Source organism: Herpailurus yagouaroundi, unplaced genomic scaffold (genome assembly GCF_014898765.1).
Source record: "Herpailurus yagouaroundi ecotype Mexico unplaced genomic scaffold, PumYag 162, whole genome shotgun sequence".
Taxonomy (NCBI): Eukaryota; Metazoa; Chordata; class Mammalia; order Carnivora; family Felidae; genus Herpailurus; species Herpailurus yagouaroundi.
Window position 1 is genome coordinate 5,720,844 of NW_024412403.1, and position 12,610 is coordinate 5,733,453.

The 12,610-nt window shown below is 46.7% G+C and overlaps 1 protein-coding gene across 1 annotated transcript in view; it reads left to right on the plus strand.

Moving 5' to 3' along the window:
* The window catches only part of DSCAM (DS cell adhesion molecule), a 665,388-nt gene that overhangs the window by 545,847 nt on the left and 106,931 nt on the right, over positions 1-12,610 (plus strand). Inside the window, exon 16 of the mRNA XM_040484971.1 lies at positions 2,981-3,051. Within this exon, the coding sequence (XP_040340905.1) occupies positions 2,981-3,051 (71 nt within the window). The remainder of the gene's footprint in view (positions 1-2,980; positions 3,052-12,610) is intronic.

Here is a 12,610-nt window from a genome sequence, read left to right on the forward strand (position 1 = left end):
GCTCGAACCCCGTGCTTCCTGATGACCACAGATTCATCAATGTGGGAGAAACCTGTCCCACGGGTTTTCGTTGGAGCTGCTGTCGAAGGCTCCTGCATTCAAGGCCTGACCCTGTGAGCAGAATCTAGGTGCAGAGCTATGACAACCATTATGGCAGGTGGCTGGAGGCCAGTCCCTCCCTTGGTCCCTGCTCTGGAGTCCCCTTCAGTGCTAGCACATTCCTTTCACTGGAGGATCATCGATGGATCCAAGAGGCCACAGCACCCATGGCGAACCAACCGTCCCCATGACCTGCTGGGGAGAGCGAACTGTGCTCTTTGTTTCAGTGTCTGCACGTTTCTTTCCCCTTCAAAGCGGGTTGCTCTGGACCCGGATCGGGAGGCTGTTCAGCTTAGAGTCCGCTAGGGGAAGACAGTCTACGTGTGTGCCCAGCACCACAGTGACTGTGACGGTCCCGATGCTGAGATGGGGTGCACTGTGGGCATCACACAGGTGCAGGCAGGCAACACTGACAGAGGGAAAAGAAAGCTCCAGGGGAGAAGGTCAGATCTGCCTAGGGCAGATGTGGTTGGGTTCCACTGAGATGTTGGTGGCAGCTGAGACACGAGGGTGTGTGGGGGATGGGGGTGCAGAATGGAAGCGTGCAGAAGGAGGCAAGACCCAGGACACAGAACACAGGGAGGCCAGCATGATGACTGAGTGGTTTGAAGGCTGCTCTCGGCCCATGTCCCCTTTGAAACTGGCACCAGCCATAGGTGAGGGGCTGAAGCAGGCTGTCGGGTGAGGCTGAGAGCCTCCGTGGGGACAGCGGCCGACCAAGCACAGAAAGGAGACCCGCAGGGCAGATCTCAGGGCTGGCGTGAGCAGGACGGAAGGAGGCATGGGGGAAGGAAGCCAAGTGCAGACTCAACTCCTACTCTCTCTCTCCCCCGGCCCTTGTAAACATTTCCAGCTGCTCATTGCACACCCAGTATCTCCAATTCCCTCCAGGTTCATATTTCTAAAACGCGATGAACCATTTTTTCTGGAAAATCGTCTTGCCCTCTTGGCATTCTTACTCTCTCCTGGTCCCACCAGCCCTGGCCTCTGGAGTCAGCTCCCTACCCCCGCTTCTCCCCCCTGTATGGAGTCATAGGGTCCTGTTGTCCGTCCTCCAGTAGAAGTTGGGTGCCAGCTTCTTCCTGCCCAGTGTACTGCTCACCCCAGCCCACCTGCACGCTCCGTCTGCACCTGTCGGTGGCCTCATGAAGGCCCACACGTGAGCTTCTCCCCATGTCATGTTCATGTGCCAAACTGGGGGTCCCTGCTCCTCTGTGCTGTATGGGGCACGCTTTTCCGCAGGCCATTCCTCAAGCCTGTGTGTTCCTAAAGCCCATGGCCCTCCTTCCTGCTCCAATTCTGATTTCCTGACCTTGCCTCTTATGATTTAGCCGGGAAAATGCAATCAGGTTTGAGCCTGCTTCCCTCGCCCAGCAAGTCCCCTGAAAGCATCCCCATTCTTTCTTCCCTCCTCCCACCCGGAGGTGGTTGCTCCGATGCCCCCTGGGACCCCTACCACCTCTGCTCCTGATAGAGCCCTTGCGGCTGTGCTCACACGTTGTTCCTTCAAGTGTACCTTTTCTTTTCATTGTGTGAATTTCCCCCTTTACTTCCCCTTATGCAAAACACTCAATGGCAATAACTATTATTGCTTGTATTTACAGAGTCCATGATTTTCATAGCAATCCTAGGACATGCATTTTATTGTCCTATTAAATAACGAGGGAAACAGAGAATTAAGTCACCTGCAAAGCACCACACAGCTACTAAGTGTTAACAGCCAGAATTTGAACTCAGGAAGAAAGACCAAAACACCCACCAGCGTGGCAACTCCATCCGAGTATGGCTCACGCTTCTCCTGAATCAAGGGAAACAGGTTTCCCTTGACCTCCCCTCTCCCCTAATGTCACCTTTATCTTAGCCCTGCCATTGATTGTGAACCCTTCAGTTCACATTCACTGTTTCTGCTTTCTTATCTGCCACGTGCTCCTTCCCCTGCTGCAAAGGGGCATCTCCAAGTCCGTAGATGTGGCCCTTGCGCAGCTCAGCAGGGATCACAGAATTGTCATTCTGACAGCACGTTTGCACCCGAGGGGGGTCTCTTCCTCTGAGTCCTGGGTTACCAGTTGCTTCCACTTCTCAGAAGACACTTGAGTATCTGGTCTGCCGTACGGTGGTGTTTCTCCCAGAGCGTGCATTCGCCATTCTGATAACACGTGAACTCTCGGCGGACAAAAATATTTTCCGCCTCTGAGTTCTACGCTGTGTGCTTAGTGCCGGCACGTCGCTCATGCTGGTGACCGACTGGAACTGGAACGTAATCGGAATCTCTACAACCGTTGAAAATAAGGTGATGCGACTTGCACGCTTTGACTCTTTAACTTTGCTTCTCCTGCCTTCCAAGGCGACAGACTTTGGGTGACGAGAGTTTTTTAATCAGAGAGTGCGAAAAACTGAAGTTGTCTAAGAGACGCAAAGGCAGACGAATCCTGATTTTTCTGTTTTGCCCCAATAGCTCTGGACAACCTGCGTGGCCCCAATACCATGTCACTAAACACGAGCTTCCAAGGGAAAGAGAGGGTGCTCCAACAGCCACTGCAGAGGTTTATAAAAGAAATACTGTTTTTCAACTTCCTGTTTTACCTGTGAACTTGCTCAGACTTAGGGTTTATTAATCACGTTGTCAAAGGCGTGGTGAGGAGGTGACAGAAGGACGGGTCCCCAAGGTTCATTGTTCCTGGGACTGGGTAAACACGGGGTAAATTTAGGACCCAGTGACTCTGCCAAATTGAATTGCTTCCTGAAGCTGCAAACACGTTTCTCTGTGCTTCTGGGGGGTGTGGTGGGGGGCGGGGGGCGTCTTCTGGGCCTGCATGTTGTATAGACTTCAGTCGGCTCTGGAACTCGGCTCTAACGGGCCTGTGGGCTTTGGTCTTCACAGCTCCTGACGGCCCACCTCAGGAAGTCCACCTGGAGCCCATCTCATCTCAGAGCATCAGAGTCACCTGGAAGGTAAAAACACTTGCATTCCTGATGCTTTTTGCGCGGGGTGTGCCCTTCACTCGTGTTAAGTGGTAGGATGCTGAGGCACTCCCATTTCGTACAATTTTTGTTTTGCGAAATGAGATTAACAGCCCTTTTCTTGAAATCGAATATGCGTATCCCCAGTTTGAACACTCGTGCGGCCGATTCTGTACCCACAAAGAGCGAGGTCGTTTTGCCCTGTTTCCATGCGTGGAATTCGATGGAGTCCTAAGAGCTGGTCTCCACACAAAGAGTGAAACAGATGTGGCCAGCGCGTCTCATTTCTGTCCGGTGGGGCGGGGGGCTTTTTCTAGTGGCTTTTCTCCCAGCGGCACATCAGAGAATGGCACAAAGCCCACTGAGCTGGTGGAATGGACCCCTGCCGGCACTGTCCCCTCAGGGAGCCAGGTGCCATCCTAGGCAGCAGTGACCGCACGTGGCCACAGGTGCGGACCGGCCGCTGGTCAGCCGGTCGCGGGGAGACACAGCTTGAGCGACAAACTGAACAGCTGCCCACTCGGCACAATTTCGTCCGGCTGGCATGTTTTTTCCCAGCAAAGCTGTTGGCGGAGGAAGCAGAGTTGGTGAATGTCCTGGAGCAAGCCGGTCACAAGCAGCCCATTGGGTGCACTGCCCGACGTCACTAACGTGGTGGGGGAAACTGTCTAGGGGATTAGTCATCCCTCGATGTGCTCTTACCATTGATGACTGTAGGTCCAATCCCTTTTATCCAGAGTATTCTTGCTGGAGCCAAACTTGTGTAAGTTGCACTGGCTCTTCCGGCTCTGGTTTCCCTCCCTGCGTTCCATCTCAGAGGAGAAGTCGGCAACCACAGCGGGGTCCTTAAGGGGCTCGCCCCTGAAACCCGGGAAGACCTAACTCATCACACCTGCTGTTGCTGTTGTCCTTCCGGTCCCAGCTCCTTAGAAAAGTGAGCTGCGTCCATAACACAAAAGGATCCTCGTTGTCATGGTGGTGTTGACGCACTTTAAGGCCACAAGCCCTCCTGCGGCGAGCTCTTACGTCCCCTAGCCAGTGCTGTGGCTCCGGGGGACAGCAAGCCAGGACCGTTTAGCCGGACGGACAGTGCAGGCCAAGCAGCGTGGGACGGGGATGGTGGTTGTCGCTGTGAGCACGTCCGCCAGCTGCGAGCATCACACACTGTGTAATAAAAGGCACTCAGCAAGCCATAACCCCGTACGCATCCCGGCCATGCTACAGACGGAATGCTGACTCACTCGGGCTCAAAGGCTCTGTGAGGCTTCCTCCACTGGCCCTGCAGCATCTCACACTTTGCCACCGGAAAACACCAGCTATTCCTGTGGTCCCTAAAGCGTTCTGGTCCCTCATGAGAAAGATGTCTGTCCACAGAGCTCCTACACCGAAAAATGGAAACTTTTGAGACTTTAAGGGGCATTGCATCCTTTCTGTCTCTAGAAGAAAAAAAAAAGCCAAAGTCGGTAAATTGCAGTTATGTTTCTTCCTAGTGTCAAAAGAATGACCCATGTTGTGGGCTCTTAGAAGAAAGCCTTGCTTCCGTTAGGTCATGAGCCGGTCGTAATGCATGGTTCAGTGTTTTCCCTCGGAGCAGCGGGCCGACATTGTGTGGCCCGTCAGCACGCGGACAGGTGCACAGGTGACTTAACAGACCGAACGAGGTAAGGGCCGCCGTTCGCTGACTTGGCATTTCCTGTTGGCCTGATTATGTAATGGAAGTGCTTCCCCGATTCAACTAAATTACGCTTTTATCTGCAACCCAAAGTATATGTAAAGAATGATACATTGCAGAAAATATGCCTTGATGTTATTATGGTGTAAAAGTCCCAGATTTATATCTTGTGTACGGAGACTGATCAGAAAAGGGAAGAGAGAAGGAAATAAAGAAAGAAAGAGAAATCACATTTCCCCAGAGAGGGAGCCCCGCGCCAGTCAGCGGGATAGAAAGCCCCCGAGTTGTGAGAGGACTGGGCTGGACACTCATTCAGGGTCACGGGACAGCTGACGTAAGTAGAAGGTGAGCTCAGTGCAGAGAAGACAGAGGAGAGAATAGCCCTGGGGCTTTGGTGAGAAAACAGCCATTTTAGGCTCTCGACCTCTTAAAGGTCGGGGGCACTTTGGCAGCCTTTCTTTAACACTGAAGCTGGAGACTAAGTTCATTTAATTACTGTGTAAGCAGTGCTTCTGTGACATGCCCCTTCTGTTGGACAAAATAAACAACACGGCTTTCTTTTTTATCCACCCATGTCTCTCACCAAAGAAAAGTCAAATTTAAAAATTTTCAAGTCTGGTGAAGTTTCCCCAGGGCCAACTGAATGGTCTACTCATAGGGCTCGCCAGGCGACTCAGCACTGGCTGCAGGCTGTCACCCTGCTTTCCTCCAGTGACAGTGGTCCCTTAACGTGCCCACAACTGGCCTCTGCCTCCTCCTTGCCGGTCATGGCCAACACCGTTTGTAACGTTCCCCCTTCTGCCTGCTCGGTCCCTCTGACTCGACTCTCTGTGAAGATGTGTGCATCTCCGAAGTGGAATTAATTATCGGAGCGTCTGTGCCACCCTCACTCTTGGTGACAGCTCAGTGAGACCCCCATCACACGGGTTCTACGTTCTGTTCTACGTTCTGTTGTTCTGTGAGCTCCTGAAGGTCAGGGAGTGTCTCATCCATCTTCGGTCCCCAGTGACTGGCACCTTGGCATGCATGAATGAGTGAATGAACAAATGATTGGCAGAGGACGTCTGTGAGCTGAGAATGATGAGGTCCATAGCATAGATGTTCCATATCACAATGGCCTCTGAAGCCTTCCATCGTTCAGCACCTGCCGTGGAGAAGGCACCCCAGCTATGAGGAAATCCGAGCCTCAGGCTGTACTATCATGAGGGTCTAACCCATGCTACAGTGAGGTTCTCCCGAGCCTACCGTGGGAGGACACCCAAAGATGTGAGCCCTGCTCTGTGGGGCAGACAGACGGCCAATGGGCTTCTCCTGTAATTTATTGAAAACTGAGTGGCCATAATGGTTCACAAATTTTGTGATAGGTGTCAGAGGAAATGGCCTTTTGCACGTCACATCAAATGTCAGCCTTCAGGCAGATGTCCGAGAACCAGGACCATATTAAATCGGGCTTTTAATACTTTTACGTATTTGGAATTAAATAAAAATGCTGAGCAGCACCTTGGCAGCAACTCTAGAGGTAACATCAGTGGTTCTAAATAAATAAAAATAAATGATACTAAAGGTTCATTTTCTAGCTCTGGCTCCCCCCTCAACCCTTTAAAGAACAGAAGGGTCTGCAGAAGCAAATACAATTTACTGCATGTTTTTGCTGGCGTTCCTTAAAATCAGAACAATTATGTAAAGCTACCAATTATTGATAAGAGATTTGATAAAGGACCTGCAAAATCATAAAACTTAAAGGAGAATTCTTTGGTTTGTCAGAAAACTGCGGTTTCAGTCCGTGTCCCTAAGTGTCAAAATACCGACGGAACAAGTCTCTTTTGAAAGTGCCCATCACCTTCTCTTCTGGCCAGTCTCAGAATCCACGGATTCCATTTTATTGCAAATGCAGGACAGTTTGATTGCCCGCTATTTGCATGTGCTTGTAACAGAAAACCTTAAGCATCTGGAATATTTAACTATCACAGGTATTTTAAAACACTTCTCCAGAGGATGCAATTTAAGGCAGAGGTGTTTTGTTTTTTTGTTTTTCCTATTGACGTAAATATTTCCGTTTGTTTAAAACGAGAAGTCCGTTTAGAGCCGCAGGCCATCCGAAAACTACGGAATTTTCAGCTGTTTCAATATTGCCGTGCTAAAAACAGCTGTCAAACTGATGACTCCAGAGAGGTCCCTGAGAATGACTTTGCCACTTTTCTTGCCCCTTCTGTGTCCACCCCTCTGGCTGGATTTCATTTAGAATGAACAATGTTGGAAAAGAGACACCTGATTTCCATAAAATATGAACATCGCGTATTTAGGGGGTTAAATTTCAGTAAGCTGAAGAATGCTTTTAACCAAACACCACATCTCCACAATCCCCAGTAATTCCCACTGATTGAAGCACCACTGCAATCTATCTATCGTATGTTTCTGAGATGAGCTCTTCCAATGAGAAAATGGCTTAGCTCGTCATTTAAAAACAGAACTGCCTTCTTGCCAGTGACTTTCATCATAATGATTTAATAAATGGCAGGTTCCCCTTAACTCCTGCATCTAAATCCCCCTACCCAGGAAATGGCTTGCTGTGTTGGAAAAGACAGCCTTCTAGAACAGTATTCCCTGGCTGGGATCCCTGAAGCATTTGCTCTCTACCAGGCATTGTGTTCAATTTTGCATACATTATGCCATTAGATCTGTGTATCGAGTACATCAGGTTTTGTACAAACTCCTGACGTTAAAGGGATTTGCCCAAAATCTGAGGGCTGCGGACTATCCGCTTGAGGACCCTCACGCAGCTTTTCCAACTGGTTTCTAAGCAACCGAAAAGCTAAGGTACTTGAAATGCCAAGATTGCAGCTTGGGCCCAAGTGAAGTTCAACAAATATTTGTTTCTTGTCCTGTTCCTTCCAACCTCATGTTATAAATTTTACCCAACATTAGTGTTAGAGGAGAGAAGAAAAATGTAACTTTTACCTTCTCCCTCTTTCTTTCCAACTGTAAACTTGAACCTTAGCGTAACTGGACCAGTAAGTCAACACCCCTTTTTCCAACATCAGTTGAAATTGAAAAGGGTTGCCTTGAAATTAATTTTACTTCATTTCTTGCTTCTCACTTTAATCCTCAGGCTATGAAAAATTACAGAATTTACATTTCTTAATCAATTTGTTCTAGAGTTGGATTTACAGCAGCTTTATTAAAAATCCCGATGACCAACATGTGTTACAAATATTTAAGTAACTATCAGCCCTTCTCATATTAACAAGCCAGGCTCTTTCCCCTTTAGTAAGAGAAGAAAAATCCAAGCTGATTTAAAAACCTTTTGGGCATCCACATAGCCTAGGAGTATTCTCTCTCAGCTTCTTACAGTTGAGTCGCTCTGGGAGGATAGAGGGCATATCTTGTCTTGTTTTTGTTTGTTCACTGTATCCCCCGTAGAATTATATTTAAATATGTGTTAAATGAACACATGAACAATTTCTATTGCTTGCATTCATGTTAAAATATTCATATCAAGAGGAAGTACCTTGTTTTTGGAAACCTTTTTTTTTTTTTTTACTGTGTTCACATCTTACTTTTTTGTACATGTATAACATACACAAATCCCTTTAACAACCCCATCCATTGCTTATTTGCTTCATTTGGCATATATTTGGCATCTCTCTCCATCTACCCCTTGGGTTAGCCTTCCTGGTTTAGCTGTGTGATTGGCCTTCACCACTGACCCTAGTTCTCTGTCCCAGAGAGAGCCTTGATCCAGACTGCCCAAGGGTCCTGGCTGACCTCCCAACCTAAGCAGGCAATTCTCTTGGTTCCCAGCCCCCAAGTGCAGCAAAAAGATGCTGGCCAGCTTTCCAAAGGCTGCTTAGTGGCCAGGAGTGTGGGTCCAGGTCTGACACCAGGCATGCTGGAGAGATTGGCTGGAACTCAGCATAGGAGGGACATCCCATTGTACGGCTCCAGTTAATTGACCCTGACAGGACACAAATTGAGCTTGGACTAAGGACTAGGATCAAGGCCATCTCCATTCACCAGCTGGCAATCCTTTCAGATGGCTTGTTCTATAAGTTTCACACTGAGGCTGGATGAACATGACACAATACAAGACGTCAGAGGCACTTTCATTGTTCTGTTTCAAAGATGTTTGGTGATAAACTGCTAGCGAAGAGTGTTAGGAGGCGGAAATGGTATTTTTGGCTTCATAGAGAACATTATCAAAAATGCAAATAAGAATAATGATAACAATCACAAAGTTAGAGCTAAAAGAGCATTCTGGACATTTATTGATGACCAGCTACAGGTCTTTCTTTGTCTAACACAGCAACATCATATTTTACAAGTGAATTAGGTTGTAAAGGTGGGACATTAGGGGAGAAAAGGTGGGGAGCACCTGGGTGGCTCAGTCGGTTGAGCGTCTGACTCTTGATTTTGGCTTAGGTCATGATCCCAGAGTCAGGAGATCGAGCCTCGTGTCAGACTCCTTGCTGAGCATGGGGCCTGTTTAAGATTCCATTTCTCTCCCTCTGCCCCGTCTCCCCCACCCATGCTCTCTATTTCTCTCTCTAAAAAAAATAAAATAAAATAAAATAACTAAGATGGGACATTAGGATAAAAATTGCTTATGAGTGAATAATATTAAAAATTACTTAATTGCCTATTAAGTACACTATGCATAATTTTAGCTATGAAATTTTACAGGGACATATGTGTATGAATATATACTACTTCTAGTGAAAAATTAAGAGTATATGCAAAAATATCACTTGGCGACATTTCGTCATGCATCAAGGAGGATTAACATAAGTTCAATGTCTCTACAAGTAAATCGCATATAATAAGAATACTTGGATATCATTTAAAAAGTAATAGATTAGACTTCAGGAAAATCACGTATTACTCCCATGACCACACCTAATAAAAATGACCTCAAGCAACTTACTTTGTCTTTGCTGGAACTCAAACCCTTTACACTCGTTCCATTCAGAGAGTTTTTCTTATTTTATCTTAAACGAGTGGACATGTTTATGAGTATTATCTTCCCTACTCATCTATCAGTACTGACTTGATAACAGAGAGGATGAAAGACATGATGACACTTTAGAATATGCAGCTTGAACCCTTGAATGACAGCCTCAATTTTGATCCCTATGCAGGATGCTGGCCCCCAGGTGGCTCTGGGTAGCACAGCCCATTCTGCTAACAATACATCCCAGTAAATATAAATATTGTGAAATTTGCCTTACCAAAAAAAAAAACAAAAACAAAAACAAAAAGCAAAACCAAAACAAAAAAAAACCCCAAAAACAACAGCAACAACAAATAAATAAAAATTTTATTTTAAAGAATCTAATAATGAATGACTAGGTAGTAACTTTAAGAAAAATATTCATAAGATTGCCTCGTGTTTAGTTTTACTGGTTCTCATAAAATACTAACTCTGCTTTTAACAGAGAACAAGTCAGATCAAGCTACAGTGAGTATGGTTCTAACCATCATAAAACCAATTGGCACCCATCAAGTGAGTGAATGAAGATACACCATTTTATTTGCCTGATTTTCCTAGAGAGCAGTCATTAAGCCATCTTGCTGATGACATTTCTCATCTTATCAGAGAAATCAAATAAGGTAGTTAAGTTAATAAATGGGGCACCTATGTTAGAATGAAAAAATCAAACAAATAAAGGAACACATGTCCGACCAAGAATTGCACAGACATCAGACGACACCTGTAATGTCCTGGACATGTCTCTTAAGGCAAAGGAAGAAATATGACGCTGCTTTTATCATTTAAAACCAGGCTGGACAAAGTTCTTTGTGGTCTGTTTCAGGAAGAACTCTGGCCAGGACAGCATGAGCCAATTGCTGTAGGAGACTGTCCTGTATCCAGTTTCCACATTCTATGTTCAGGATAACATGAAAGCAAACAGAAAAACACAATGTATGCTTTCAGATTCATTTCACCACTACAAATGCATTTAACTAAATGCAGTAAGATGTAACCAATCAACTCTATCCCGTATAATTTTTTTTTTTAATTTTTTTTTTCAACGTTTATTTATTTCTTGGGACAGAGAGAGACAGAGCATGAACGGGCGAGGGGCAGAGAGAGAGGGAGACACAGAATCGGAAACAGGCTCCAGGCTCCGAGCCATCAGCCCAGAGCCTGACACGGGGCTCGAACTCACGGACCGCGAGATCGTGACCTGGCTGAAGTCGGACGCTCAACCGACTGCGCCACCCAGGCGCCCCCCGTATAATTTTTTTTTAAAGCCAGCTCCTCTTTGTAGAAATCTCTTTGAAAACTAGTTTTACGTTCTTTCAATTCTTGTGATGGTTTCCTCCCGTTAGCACATGCTTTTGAAAAGTTTAAGTTGAGATGTAAAATAAAAATGCTATGTGCTTTGAGTAATCACAGAAATATGGGCAATGAAACAATTCTACCCTTTAAAGGTATATTATCATTTTTTTGTGTTTTTTCTGGAAGTTAACCATCTAAAGTTGAAAATAAGCCCTGTTTTTGTATACATAACAGAAGAATTCAGGAGGCATATTATTGACTTCTGGAAGTCAGAATCCCCAAGGAAGGAAAGTATGAGGTATAGAATGTGCAGGGTCACTCCAGGGTCAACACAGGACCTGTGGCTCTCTTTGCATTTGGGCATGTGTCGGCCTCATCCCCCATCTGAGAACCAGACTGGTCCCTTGGGGGTCCCATGTCCAGGATAGCATGTTCCTGACAGGGGAGACTATCCTACTGAACATTCTCTCAACACTTCTCCTCCATTATCCATTCGTGAGTGTTCATGCCCATAGGTCCTTCAGTTGAGGCCAGTGCCTTTCATTACCAAAGCACAAATAAGAAGCCAAGTTTAATAGCTCTGTGGAAGCAATGGGCCATATGCTTCAATCATGACATAAAGTGTAGATGGTCGATACTAAATCCATCATCGAAAGCCCACTGTTGATGCAGGCACTGCTGCTCTTCTCATAGGACCCCAGTTAGAACTTTGCCATCCCCGCAAGAAGGAGGACTGACTCCATCAAACACTCAGCCCAAACCCTGGCCCCTCTCAGACCCTCCTGTCACAGAGGTGCGTCTCCTCACACCATTGCTCACCTCCCATCCCCGCCCCGCCTCCAACCCCAGCGCAACCCATGAATTCTACCCTGCACGTTGATTCAGTCCAGAACATTGTGTCCCACAGGGGTCTGTATGCCGTTTCTGTCAAGGGCCAAAGAGTAAATACTTCCAGCCTTGTGAGTCCTATAGCCTCTGTCGTAACCATTTAGCTCTGCCACTGGAGGGCAGAAGCAGACAGCCAAATGAGTGCAGCCAAGCTCCAGTAAAACTTTACTTAGACATACTGACCTTTGAAGCTCACGTAATTTTCACACGCCACAAAATATTCTCCCTCCTTTGAATTTTGCAGCCATGTAAAGATGTAAAAAGTGTATACGTTCTTAGCTAAGGGCCATATAGAAGAAATGCCCAAAGAGACTTGGCCCCTGGACCATAGTTTGTCAACCGTGCTTTACTGAAGAAGGCAACGCCTGGGAAGCAGCCGTATGCAATTGGAACACATCACAAATAAGCTTCCTGTCACTTGGCTCTTTGAACCAAGATTTAAAGCACTGAAGGACTTCCTTCTGAAGTTCGGATCTTCTTTGGTTCTTCTGGATAGAAAATACATGACAAAAGTTACAAAAACTGACAGAAGCAACTCTTCGTATGGTTGAGGCAGGCCATTTCTCTACAAAGACTCTAATACCTTTGAAAACACTGCCTTTTGCACTTGCTTAGCAGATCTGGACCAACTGTGCCCCCAGATCTCTTTGGCCACCCTACCATCCCCAGGGGCTCCCATTACCTACAGGGGAGGTAGCCCAGGTTGTCAC